This window comes from Loxodonta africana, chromosome 12 (genome assembly GCF_030014295.1).
Source record: "Loxodonta africana isolate mLoxAfr1 chromosome 12, mLoxAfr1.hap2, whole genome shotgun sequence".
In the NCBI taxonomy this organism is placed as follows: Eukaryota; Metazoa; Chordata; class Mammalia; order Proboscidea; family Elephantidae; genus Loxodonta; species Loxodonta africana.
This window is the reverse complement of record NC_087353.1, coordinates 86593624-86606871: the sequence shown is the minus strand read 5'-3', so window position 1 is coordinate 86606871 and position 13248 is coordinate 86593624. Positions and strand designations below refer to the sequence as shown.

Below are 13248 nucleotides of genomic sequence, written 5' to 3'. Positions count from 1 at the left end.
CTTAGCTAGTCTATAGAACCCACCTTGCATCTGTCGGTTTGTCGTTCTGTGGTGGCTTGAGTGTTGCTGTGGTGCTAGAAGCTATACCACCAGTATTTCAAATACCAGCAGGTTTCAGCAGAGCTTCCAGACTAAGACAGAGTAGGAAGAAGGACCTGACCAGTGAAAACTTTATGAATAGCAGCGAAACGTTGTTTGACATACTGCCGGATGATGAGCCCCTCAGGTTGGACCAAAAAAAAAAAAAAAAAACCAGTTGCCATCGAGTCAATTTTGACTTATAGCAACCCTATAGGACAGAGTAGAACTGCCCCATAGGGTTTCCAAGGAGCGTCTGGTGGATATGAACTGCCAGCCTTTTCGTTAGCAGCCAAACTCTTAACCACTAAACCATCAGGGTTGGAAGGCACTCAAAATACCACTGGGGAAGATCTGCCTCCTCAAAGTAGAGTCAGCCTTAATGACACGGAAGGTAGCGGGTAAACAAAAATGAGGAAGACCCTTAAAGATATGGATTGACACAGTGGCTGCAATGATGGTCTCAAACATAGCAATGATTGTGAGGGTGGTGGAGGACCGAGAGGTGTTTCGTTCTGTTGTATATAGGGTCACTATGAGTCGGAACGAACTCAATGGCACCTAACAACAACAACCACAGTCTATAGAATGCAGACACGCAAACCTTAATAAACCAATCCCAGCTGCCTCCTGCTGATTAAGTGAATGACAAGCAATCATTTTAAATGTCTTTTTGGGAACACCCTAAGAGTTTGTACTTTATATAAGCTAATCAAGATTGTAACATGACAAGCTCGTTTCTCCAGAAAGATACTCCCTGTTCACAGTTTTTTCCACCCAATAACCTTTTAAGGCTACATAAGTGACTTACTCATCAGATATTTTTCTTTCGACACTTTCTTCATATTGTACCTTCGCTGGTGGCCTCCCCTTCTGGTCTCGCCTCCCTACTCCCCTGCAAGTGTTTCCTGCACCTTGCAAATAAGCCTGCTTTCACTGGAATCTTTGTCTGAAGATCTGATTCTGGGGCGACCCAAACTAAGACAGTGGAATCTCAGAAAATTATCTAGTCCAGCCCCTCCCCACCACAGGTAAGGAAACTGAGACTCAGAGAGGAGACTTGACTGTGAAAATCACACAGCATCCCCAGGCTTCCTGGCCCTGGTCATCACCGCAAATGTCTTCTACCCATGCGTCTTACATACTTCGGACATGTTGTCAGGAGGGATTAGTCCCTGAAGAAGGACATCGTGCTAGGTAAAGCACAGGGTCAGTGGAAAAGAGGAAGACCCTCAACGAGATGGATTGACACAGTGGCTGCAACATTGGGCTCAAGCATAATAACAATTGTGAGTATGGCACAAGACCAGGCAGTGTTTCGTTCTGTTGTGAATAGGATTGCTATGAGTCAGAACCGACTTGACACCACCTAACAACAACAGTAAAAATAAATATAAAGAGCAAAATTAAACTATTCCTAGAAACCTTTCCTTGCCAAAGGCTCTGAGCCTGAGATTTGCACTCTTGCTCTGTTAAAAAGATTAGTAAGTGTCACAGAGGTGTAAAGGCCAAAGAATCTCAAACGGAGATCTTCTCATGGACTGAATCGGAAGGATCATAGGAGTACTGAAAAGAGAACAGTCTCATATGTGAGTCACTAATGGATGCCAAGTCTGTGTCCCAGTAAAACCATCAACTAATCACTGGAAGTGGGGGCAGTAGTAGTTCAGTGGCAGAATTCTTGCCTTCCATACAGGAGACCTGGGTTCAATTCCCTGCCATCGCACCTCATGTGCAGCCACCGCCCATCTGTCAATAGAGGCTTGTGTGTTGCTGTGAGGCTGAACAGGTTTCAGCAGTACTTCCAGACTGAGACAGACTAGGAAGAAAGGCCTGGTGACCCACTTCCGAAAATCAGCCAGTGAAGACTCTATAGATTACAATGGTCCAATCTGCAGCCAATGGAGGACCAGGCAGGGTTTCATCCTGTTGTCCTTGGGGTCATCATGAGTTGGAGTTGACTTGATGGCAGCTAACAACATCAACATTATTGGTAGAACATCTCATCTGGAGATGGAATTCACCTCAGGACCTTGAGCTATAAACTGGCTCTGAGGTAGACAGAACTGGCTTTGCTACTTCCTGGTTGTTTTACCTTCTTTTTTTTTAATGGTCAGTATCCTCATTTGACTGAGAAAGAAAACAGCATTGGTAATTCCTGCCTGATACGGCAGCCATCATCCAACTAGGAGCACCCTGGTTAGATGGAGTTTCCAACAAACTCACCCCACCATGAGTTTGGCTCAGGGACCCCATTCCTCAGCCATTCATCCACAGACAAGATTACAGGGTCATTTTCCCTCAATGCACATGGCTCAATCCAGGGCAACTTTATGCAGAAAGTGCCTGTGGCAGCTGTGAAAAGAATTGTTTCCTGATATAACTCCAACTTGGCATAACTTCCCAAGAGCCACAGCTGAAAGGCTGTGAAACCCGCAGTTCCCATGGGCGGCTGCCAGCCAACAACTGAGCACAACACTAAGGCAGGCCACATGACTCCTAAAAGAGGGCAGCTTTGGCTCGAGGGCTCTGTTATGGATTGAATTGTGTTCCCCAAAAATGTGTGCCAGCTTGGTCAGGCCATGATTCCCAGAACTGTGTGGTTGTCCACCATTTTGTGATTTTCCTATGTGTTCTAAATCCTAACATCTATGATATTATTGAGGCAGGATTAGAGGCAGTCATGTTAATGAGGCAGGACTCAATCTACAGGATTAGGTTGTATCTTGAGTCAGTCTCTTTTGAGATATAAAACAGAGAATTGAGCAGAGAGGAGAGGGACCTCATTACCACCAAGCAAGAGCCAGGAATGGAGCATGTCCTTTGGCCCCGGGGTCCCTGCAATGAGAAACTCCTAGACAAGGGGAAGATTAATGACAAGAACCTTCCCCCAGAGCCGAGAGAGAGAGAGCCTTCCCCTGGAGTTGGTGCCCTGAATTCACACTTCTAGCCTCCTAAACTGTGAGAGAATAAATTTGTTTGTTAAAGCCATCCATTTGTAGAATTTCTGTTACAGCAGCACTAGATAACTAAGACTCCCCATAACAGTCGAAGACACCTCCACCCAACCTACCCTCCTTCTCTCCTTCACTCATGGCCTGGCTTGCACACAATCTGACGGCTCCCCTAGTGACCTCCCCCCCGCCCAGTTTTCTCTCTCACAGGCAGTTTCCCTAATAAACTCCTTGAACATTTAACCCTGTCCTGGCATCTGCATCTCAGAGGGCTCACTTCCTCAGAAGGAAACTTTGGGCTCTTGGACACCACCACCCCTCCCCAGATGTCCATGACAAGGAGACCTATATGTAGACAATTCAATGCATGTTATAAAGGAGGTGCTGGAGAGATCCTAGCTGGGGGACTAGAGGTTGGGAGAGAATAAAAAATGGTGGTGTTTCAGGAGAGTCTTAAAGGATGAGTGGGAGGGAAAAAGAGATTCCTAGCAGAGTTGTGTGGTGTGTACAGGAATTGCCAGAATATAGACACACAGAGTGGTGGTACAAGATGAAGCTAGGAAATAGAGGATGCCTCAAACGCAAAGTCAAAGACTTCAGGCTTTATCCTGCAGGTAGCAGGGAGTCACTGAAAGGTTTTGAGCAACTGAGTCACCTATCTAACTTTGTGCTTCTAGAAAGATTAGATGGGGCAAGACTGAAGGCTAGGAGGGCAATTAAGAGACCTGGCGTTAGGTCACTTGTGTCTTCACACAGATTTAATGAAGGAGTCAGAATACAACAGTTTTTATTAGTAGTGCTGAATTTTACAGCCAAATAATCCTTTAATTTTATTGTTTTATTTTCTAGCATAAACAAGCTACTCAAAATAATCCTCTCTTTTGTCACCAAGGGCCAGGGGCCTAACTAGGCTTTCCTATAGAAGATGCAGTCAGGAACCCTCAACTCCAGCCAGGCTTTTCTTACCCATCTACACCTTCCTTTTGCCCCATCTCTTAGTCCCGTCCCCCACCATCCTCCCATGAAAATCCCCACATAGGTACCTCTTGCCAGGGGTCTCCAGGCCCTTTCACACAGCACAGCACAACAACCCTGTGAGACTAGATGACCCCATGCCATCATCTGCCCTGAGGATAGGACTAAAGTCCTACCTACCAGAATCCCCAAAGGCCTTTCCCTCCAAGAGAGAGGGACTCTTACTCTGGGCCTCAATGGTTACTCCAAAAACCAAGAAACAGGCCTTTGAGTTAAAACCAAAGAAGTTGTGAACCAGCAAGTAAGCAGTGAGAGGCCATCTCATGAGGAGAGGGACCTTCTATCCTCCACAAGCAGTAGCGCCCAGGGTGGGGTTAGCATCAGGCACTTTCTCTGAGTTGACAATTTGGGGAATTTCTTCAGTGTCCAGGACACTCGGTAAACATATTCCAGACGCAAAGGGAATAAGTTGGGGGTAGGTTAATTCATCTCTGAAGCATTCAACATAGGGTCTGGCAAATTTTAAAAATGTCAGTTGAATGGAGGAACATATTTTGGATTTTCTATGTCTCAATCCACAGTGATAGCTAACTAAACAGGCAGGGAGCTCTCTGAGTCAGCAATTGTCAAAGTGTGACCCTGGGACCGAGTTCTTCGACTTGGACATGCACCATCTGGAACTTGTTAGAAATGCAAATGTGTAGTCTGCTCCAGACCTACTGAGTCAGAAAATCAGCAATCTGTGCTTTAATAGATCCTCCGGATGATTCTAATACATGTTCAAGTTGGAGAACCACTGTCAAGGTGAAGGCCTTTTGGTATGGCAGAGTCTGGACACCCTGCCTCAATGCTACTGCAGGGTGAGAGGGGGAGAGTCTAAGGCTGAAGGGACCACTTACTCTACAGAGCTCTCAAGCTCTTCCCTCTATCCTCCCCAGAGCTGCCCCTTTTCCCTCCCTCTCTTAACCTCAGTTTCCTCCTAAAATCCCTGGGAGCCTCCCCGACTGCCCACTCCAGGCCCCTGGACCCCTGGGCCTTCCTGCCCCCAAACTCAGATGTCCTTATTGACCTACCTTCAGATGTCCCTTCCCTGCCGGGTCCTGTTCACAGCCTCACTCCAAGCACTTACCGAAATCAGCCCCCCACCCTTCCCAGAGCTCTTGGAGACCCTAATCCCTGGCCCCCTTGGCACAGCCTTCAGCCCTGGCAACATCTGCTCTTGTCTGCCTCCCCCCAGACCTGAGGAACAAGGCCTGAGCGCCAAACTGCCAGGACCCGGCATCCCTCCCCAACCTGGCCAGGTGGCTCAGGCCTGCTCCCCATCTTGCGCCACCAATAGTAGTGGCTGCGCATTCTTGCCCTTGTCGTGCCAGCACACGTCAAAGAAGGGGTACACCGGCCCGGGCAGGCGCTCGTGGAAGGCAAAGAGCAGCACGAGCGCGTCAGGGTCGGTGGCGTCGTAGAAGGCGAGGGTGCCCTCGCCAAAGCTAAGGTAGAGACCTATGCGCGTCGGCCGCCTCTCCGGTGTGCGCAGTGCGCGCGGCTCCTTGGCCTCAACGTGTGCCTCCAGGATCTTGCCGTCGCGAAGCCCGAGCAGCCAGAGGCCCTGCGAGGGCACAGCGTGCAGCCGGCCTCGGCGACTGGCCTCGGCAGCAATAACGCCGAGGGCCCAGCGCGGCTTGTCGCCCACCTCCACCTCCCAGTAGTGCTCGCCCTCAGAAAGCAGTTGGTGCGCCACCGCCGCCACGGCCTTGTCGAACTGGCGCGGGTCCTCACCAGCCGGCGGCGCCTTCTGCTCAGAGCACTCCACGCGGCGACCTGACGGTGACACCACCAGACTCGGGTGTGCTGTGCTCGGGTCAAAGGTCAGCTCCTCCAGCGCTGCCAGAAGGACAACTGTCAGGCCCCTGCACCTTGGCCTTTGTTGTGCCCCTTTCCAACCAAAGTTTACTCTGAGTTATGGCTAGCCTCATCTCCTCTGAAATCCTGGTGGCCGTTAAGAGCTGTCAGCAGTTGGAATCCTCCAGGCATTCCTTGGCTATATATGGGGCAGTTCTACTCTGTCTTATAGGGTAGCTAGGATCACAATCCACTCCACAGAGGTGGGTTTCTTTGGTTTTATCTTCTCTAATCCTGCCAACATCTCTGGGAGGTGAGATTTTTGCTTACTGGTTTGGGCTACAGATTGCACCCTTCTGAGCTTCAGTTTGCTCAGTTGTAAACTAAGGTCATAATTGCCTCCCTCCAGGTTGTGGGGAGGATTAGGTTGATACATATAACTCCCCATCTGAGGCCCAAAAACACCCCAAGACCCAAGATCACAGAGCAGGAATCGAGTCAGGAACCCTGGTCCTAGGCCAGCCTCTGCCCCACCTGGCTGTGTGACCTCAGCTAGACTTGACCCAGTCTCTGGACCTTAGTTTCCTCTTGGATAAAATGGGGTTCTTCCATTCTCATCTTCCCTAAGGCAATGAGGGTTCCATGGGCCATGGATATATGTCCTAGAGCTCTGTAACCCATAGCACCAGATGTACTCTAGCTCTTAGGAGGGGAGGCTAAGCCCTCAGGCTTCCCCAGTCACAGGCCACCACAATCAGTGTCTGACCCAGGGCAGTCCCCAGGAGCTCTGCAAATTCTCAGCCCTCAACTAGCAGGGATTATCATCTACCATGGATGATACAGGAAGTCAGTGGGGATGACACATTGAATCAAACCCAGGCCCCAGTCTCCCATGCCTAGTTCCACCAGCAGCAGCATTCCTGGGGTAAGGAGCATCGTCTCCATGTCAATCACCCACCTGTAGACCCCACATTCTCAAAAGTCTTTCTCTTCTGAGCACTACCACGGATTAGGGGAAAGGAGTATGGGACCCCAGAGGTAAAGCAGCAAAGGGCACCCTTCTGATAACTTCCCCAGTTAAGATTGGGAGGCCTGTCTATGTATGGCTGGAGCCTCCCATCAACCGTGCAGTCACACACACAAATCTGGTGCCAGCCCCTCCCAGTACCTGGCATCAGAGCCCGGAACATCTTCCTCCACACCTGGAATTTGAAGTCATCTGAGATAACAGGCAACTGGATGTCCAAGCGGGCAGGTGGTGGAGATTCTGCCAGGATCTTCTGTAGCCTGAGAATGAGAAGGTGGGGGAAGGTGTCTGTGAGAAGCCTTCCTGGAGGAGGCAGGGGGTGAAGTTGGAGGAGGAGCAGGAATAAGTACCCCAAGGAGGAGCAGGGCTATGGTGGAGTTCCAAGACCTGTCCACATCACACCCCAACTTAAAAATCCTTCTTTTGAGATAAGGTCCAACCTCCTCAGCCCTGCACAGTTTGCCCCCACCTGCCACACCACTTTCACCTGCTCTCCCACTTACCAGACTTTGCACTTGCTGTTCCCTCCGCCTATAGTACTCTTCCTCCAACTCTTTCCTTAGCCAATTCCTAGTAATTTCTCCAGGGTACCACTCAAGCAAGGGTCCCTCTTCAGAAGCCTTCCCTGCCCACCCCTTCCCTTCACAGCAGCGTGGAGCACACAGTGATGCCCATGTCCCTGCCCAGAGTCCAAGAGGTCCGTGAAGGTAAGGACCAGTTCTGGTTCATTTCTGTGTTCAACATAAAACCTGGTACAGTGAAATAGCCATGGACTGAATGAAGATGTGCAGGCACAGTGGTGTCCCTAGGTGACTGGGACCATTTGGGGAAAAGGGCAGGGCCAGGTTGATCTCACCTGCTGGTCACCAGGCAGTATTTCTGGAGAGAGAGAAATAGAGAATAGAGGTAAGGCAGGCAGGGGGATACTGGGGATCTTCAAGGATGAGGTGTGGGATCAGGAAGAATCAGAGAAGCCAAAAGAAACTCAGAACTAGAGGCTACTCCTGGCCCTTTACTTCTGTGTGATTTAGAAAAGGTGCCCCCTTCCCAAAAAACTCTATTTCCACCTGTTAGAAGATTGTCCTAATACATACACAAATTTACTATGTCTCTGTTGCAAATGGTGGACTCTTAAATATAGTGTCCTTGTGCAGTGCTAAACCTAAACAACCATAATGGCAGTCTTGGAGCCCACCCCTCCTCACTGTGTGACCCTAGCTCATCCCTGCCCCTCTCTGGGCCTCTGACAATGGAATGAGGTCTCTGGGGACTAATCACTCACCATGAGGAACTCAGTCTGTGGCTTGTCGGCCACCTCATCCAGCACCTTTTCCATCTGCCGCAGCTGCTCCAGATAAGAGCGTAAGCCCCCCAGCTCCCGCCGGAGTGCGACTCCTGCCTCATCCCGGACACGCTCTGCCTCTCGGTCCAATGAGGCCTCCAGTGCAGCCAGGAACACCCGCATCTTGCCCAACTGCTCTCCCACGGCCCCCCGGAACTGACGCACTGTCTCCTGGGGAGGGGGCAGACGGCAAAAGCACTTTGGCTGGGGACTCCCAGCCTGGGCCCCCAAGTCCACAGACTCCGCCAGGCTGTGCCCTCACCTCCACCTCCGTTAGCTGATGCTCCAACACAGCAACGCTCTTCTCCTTGCGCATGCGTCCCTCCTGCAGCTGCAGCTTCTGCTGGGGGAGCTGCGTCTGGGGGGTGGTGCGTGAAGAAGTGATGAGGATACCACCCCCCAAACCCACACCTCCCACCCTAAACCTACCTTCTCCAGCTCAGCCTCGATGCCAGCTCTTCCTCCAGCCAGGCTGGCAACTGATCATTCCTGATGCTTGGAATGCCTGCCCTTCCCCCAAGGTCTATTTTGTTAACGCCTCCCTAGCCTGGCCTTTCCTGATTCCATCCCCTCAGCAGTCAGCCCCCAGCACAGGTCCTTGTAAGGATGACAAATGTGGTCATTATCAGCCTCCACTACCAGCTGGGAGATCACAGGGCCTGACACACACCAGGCTTCAGGGAGGTGAGTGGAGGGTGTATGAAAGAAGAAATGCGACCTCCCTGTTCTTAGCCTTCACCCCATACTTAAGGGCAGTACATCATCAGAACACTCCCTGAAAACTCATGGACTCTGAGGGGAGACAATTTACTAACAGTGACTGCTGCACTGACCAACCAAACACATCTATGGGCAGGGTCCTTGCCCAGGCCTGTCTTTTTGTGACTCCTGTTAGCCAGGTAGAGGAGAAATCCTAATAGCTCCTGCCAAAGCCACTCTTTGCTGAAAGGCTTCCCACCCTGGAATGAGACAGCACAGGGTTCCAGTCCTGCCTCCATGGGTTCCAACTACAGTTTCCTTCTCTGAAGAATGGAAGGGCAATCAAGCCCCACCTCACCTGTAGTTGTGACAAACTGACACTCCCCTGACCCCTGGGGAAACTGGGAGACACCAGTCAGCCCCTTCAAAGCACTGCTTGCCCAGGCTGAATCCCCCTCCGTTGGGCCCCTGGGTTGGACCAAGGGCTCTCCTGGCCGGCGGCCAGGTCAGTCTCCTCCCTGGGACATCCTCCCAGGTGGCAGCCCCGCCTGCTGCGGGGCAGGGCAGGCCTGGTGGCTCACTGCGCCGGGCATTCGGAGGTCCAGAGGCCACAGGGCTGAGCCATGGGAAAGAAGCGCGACGCCATCCTGGAGGCGCTGGAGAGCCTGACCACGGATGAGTTCAAGAAGTTCAAGCTGAAGCTGGGGGTGGTGCAGCTACGTGAGGGCTTTCGGAACATCCCGCGGGGGGCTCTCGGGCCGCTAGACGCTGTGGACCTCACAAACTGGTCGCCTTCTACCGTGAGGACTATGTCGCCGAGCTCACGGTAGCCGTGCTGATCGACATGGGCATGCAGGAGGAGGCAGTGTGGCTTCAGGGAGTCGCGTGAGTCCCCAGCGCCGGGCGGGTCCCCATTAGACAGCTCCAAGTCCGGCACCTGGTCTCCGGTCCCAAGCCCTCTTCCACACCAAGGATCCAGGCGTTGGTTCCCGCCCCAGGCCCCTCCCTGCCCTCTCTTTCCTCGGGCTCCTTCCTGGAGTTCCCCTACACACCTCAGGCCTGTTCCTTACTACAGCTTCGAGATGGGCTGATGCCGCCTGGGGCGGGCTATATTCCACCTCTACTTGCCCCGTCGAGGGTCCTGGACCTCCTGGCACCCGGTCCCATTTCACGGGCTCTGCTCTCTCTTTGCAGGTAAAGACGGCCGAGGTTAGGCGTTTTGGGATCGTCAGCAGAGGTGAGCCTGGGCTAGAAGGGGTTCTGGGAGGAGGAGTCTCCTGCGCTGGGCGAGGAGACCACCAGCCAAGGCTTGGGGGTTGGACTGAGCAAGAAAGGAGCGGGAGGGACAGCGATGCTGGGCCCTAGGAGAGTCTGGTGCCTCTAATGCCAAACTGAGGACAGGGTCTACCCTCTCTAGGGGTCTAGGGGCCAAGGAGAGGAGCAGTGCAACGCTGATGCGTGTGGGCAAAGATTACCCACCAGAAGCCTGCCTCAGTACCAGCCCCGGGAAACGACGGCAGGGTCTCCATCGTGCTGATCCCGCCCCTCCCGTCCCTGCACCTGTCCTTTATTCTTCCACAGTCTAATAAGTATTTCATGACAGACCTTCTTGGGTCTTCATGGACGCACACTCGCCGTGTCTACATGTATGTGTACGCGTGTCCACCAGCGTCTGCCACCCGTGGGATGCGTACACATCAGGGTGTGCCTGTGTGTCCTTGGAGACCTCTGGAGGGTTGTCCATGCGTGTGTGCCCGTGTTTGTGGCGTGCGTTTGAGGCATCCGTGAGTGCGCGTGCACACAACTGCAAGTGTGGAGGTATATGCAGAGATGCGGGCGCGTCTCCGTTATCCAATGACTTGGTGTCTTTGCTGGGCTCTTGCGGGGATCTCAAACCTCCGGGCACACACAGTGGTGTGCTAAGAACTTCCAGCTCCAACCAGAAAAACAGCCTGTACTTGGGTCTCCCACGTATACAGAAGCAGGTCCAGCCGTGCCCTCCTCTCCTCACCACCCTTTTGGTGAGGCACCACCTGGCGACCGCCAGGTGAAGGCTCCTGGACCTATGCCCTGAAGCTGTTTAGACCCAGAGAGCCCCGCACCCGACCGCCTGACTTACGTGGCCGAGGCCAAGCAGACCTGCCAACCTGGCAGGACCACCCAGCCCACGCAATAGCGCGTGGGTCGCACGCACTGACTGCCTCCCTGCTCGGCCAGGCTTCGCCCTAAGTTCCTCTAGGTCTGCTCCTGCATCTCCAGGAGCATCTGAGCGCTGGAAGCGAGGAAATGCAAGTTTACGCAGCGCGCGTCCCGCCAGGACCCGCCCCTAAACCCCCAAGACCTGCAACGCGCGGCTCTTCAAGACACCCCTCTCTGCTCAGCTTCTCTGCCTTCAGGTCTTGTGACCGCGTTCCCTGGCCACGTGGGCCCGCCCCCGTCCCCCTCAATCCCGGAAGCCCCTGCACGCCTGATGCTCAGAATTCAAGGCACGCCTGTCGGGCCCCGCCCCCTCCAGCAGTCCTGTTTGGCCCCGCCCCCGCAGGATCTCACCAGGTTATCGCACCTTAAGGCGCGTGTGGGCCTCGGCGGCCTGCAGCAGGCGGTGGCCACGGTGCGAACCGAGCGAGGCGCACACACCGCACACGAGCGCACGGTCCTGCTCGCAGTAGATGCTGAGCGGGTCCAGGTGCTCCTCGCAGTGGCCCTGGGGCACTTGCCCCAGCCCCTCCACCAGGCGCGCCAGCTGCAGATTGGTGTTGAGCGCTTGCGGCCGCGTGGGTGCTTGACAGCAGGGGCAGAGCACGGTGCCGTCAGCCGCCGGCTCCCCGGCCACGCGACCCAGGCAGGCGCGGCAGAAGCTGTGGCCGCATTCGGCCGTCACGGGCGCATCGAACAGCTGCAGGCACAGCGGGCAGGACAGCTCCTGGTGTAGGAGGCCGGGCGCAGCCGACATGGCGGGTCTGGGTGGAGGAGGGGTCGGTCAAGGGAGCCCAGCGAGGTCGCGCTCCCAGCCCAGCTCCGAGCCCAGCCCCAAGCCTGGTCTGCAGCCCCCGGCAGTGAGAAGGGCCAGGCCATAAGGCCCTCTCACATCCCATACAGGAAGGGACTCTGGTTCTGGCCAAGGGGGGGAGGGATACTCGGTCTCAATCCCAAAGGCAGCCTCAACTGCAGTTCTGCCTGACACAAAATGGCCCCTATCAGGCCCCTTTTCTCAACTCCAGTTCCTAAGCACGAACCTGCGTCCCAAACACAGTCTTACCCACTGACCCCATCTTAGCCACAGGCCTCAACCTCTGACACAGGCCTTGGTCCTAGGCCCTGCCACAGTTCCAAATTTTCCAGAGCCCCCACCTCTCCTCTCACCCACCCCTCCAGCTTTCCCAGCCCTCCCTCCCCACATCTCCAGGCCCACAAGACTCACAGGTCTGATTGGGGACCTTAGGCTAAAAAAGACTTCAGCGAGGCCGAGTCAGGGTCAGGCCTAGCCACAGGCGGGTCAGAACTGTGTCTGAAGACAGGTGAAGATCCAGCAGCAAGCTCAGAGCAGGGGGAGATGGGTACTGGAGGACAAGGCTCACAGGAGCAGCTGGCAGTGGACATCATGGGGGATGGGCACATAGTGAACCAGCAGACAGGAAGCCAGCCTGAGGCATGGCCCCAGAACTATATTTAGCTGCCCTGCCTGCCCCTTCACATCACTTCTGGAAACCATTCTAGAAGTGTTGACTGAGTGGTCAGCAGGCAGGCATCACATGTCAGGGCCACCTGTCCTGGCACATCCCACGGTTTCCTCCCCTGTCCAGCCTGAAGCCGAAGCTCAGAGCCAGCCAGGAGACAGGGCCTCCCACACCACCAAAAAGACAGAAACATGACTCCTATTGTTCTTCCCTTTCTCCCCCTTCCCCCCACCCCCACACTCTCCAACCTCCCTCTTCCTCCTCCTGTGGAGCCCCTTCCCCACTTTCCACCCACTCATTCCCCAAGCTTATAGCTCATCCAGGCCACCCTGACAGTCATATCCCAATCTGCAGGAGGGCAGGATCCCACCCCACCCTGAAAGATTTTCTTCTTCCAGGGCTGAGGGAAGGGTCTTTTTCATGTTGTTCTCCCCAGTGCCTAGCACAAGCCCTGGACAAAGTTGGCTTTCATAAAATGCTTGGGGAATAAATGATAGAGGGACACTTGAATGAATGAATGAATGAACCAAATTCAGAGCCTGCAGCCCAGAGCTCAATCCTGCCCCCGGAGCCTCCGGCTTTCAAGGTTATCCTTCAGATTTCAGTTCAAATTGCGTTCAGAATGAGAACCAAAGTCCTCACTGTGGCCAACCAGGT

At 53.8% G+C, this 13248-nt stretch overlaps 1 protein-coding gene across 1 annotated transcript; it reads right to left on the bottom strand.

Moving 5' to 3' along the window:
• Positions 1-241: 241 nt before the first annotated feature.
• TRIM72 (tripartite motif containing 72) lies at positions 242-12866 on the bottom strand. Its single transcript, XM_003418870.4, has 7 exons — positions 12336-12866; positions 11478-11874; positions 8478-8573; positions 8156-8386; positions 7730-7752; positions 7015-7133; positions 242-5888 (listed from the first exon to the last, which is right to left on the bottom strand). The coding sequence occupies exons 2-7, from the start codon at positions 11865-11867 to the stop codon at positions 5314-5316; spliced, it is 1434 nt and encodes a 477-aa protein (XP_003418918.1). The 5' UTR covers positions 11868-11874; positions 12336-12866; the 3' UTR covers positions 242-5313.
• Positions 12867-13248: the final 382 nt, after the last annotated feature.

What these genes read in the sequence shown, in the direction of transcription:
- TRIM72 (XM_003418870.4), bottom strand. Translation starts at nt 11,867, where the DNA reads ATGTCGGCTGCGCCCGGCCTCCTACACCAGGAGCTGTCCTGCCCGCTG. An exon ending in AGGCCCACACGCGCCTTAAG is followed by an intron (nt 8,574 to 11,477) that starts GTGCGATAACCT and finishes ACCACCCCCCAG; the next exon opens with ACGCAGCTCCCCCAGCAGAA. An exon ending in GTTCCGGGCTCTGATGCCAG is followed by an intron (nt 5,889 to 7,014) that starts GTACTGGGAGGG and finishes TCCTTCTGGCAG; the next exon opens with CGCTGGAGGAGCTGACCTTT.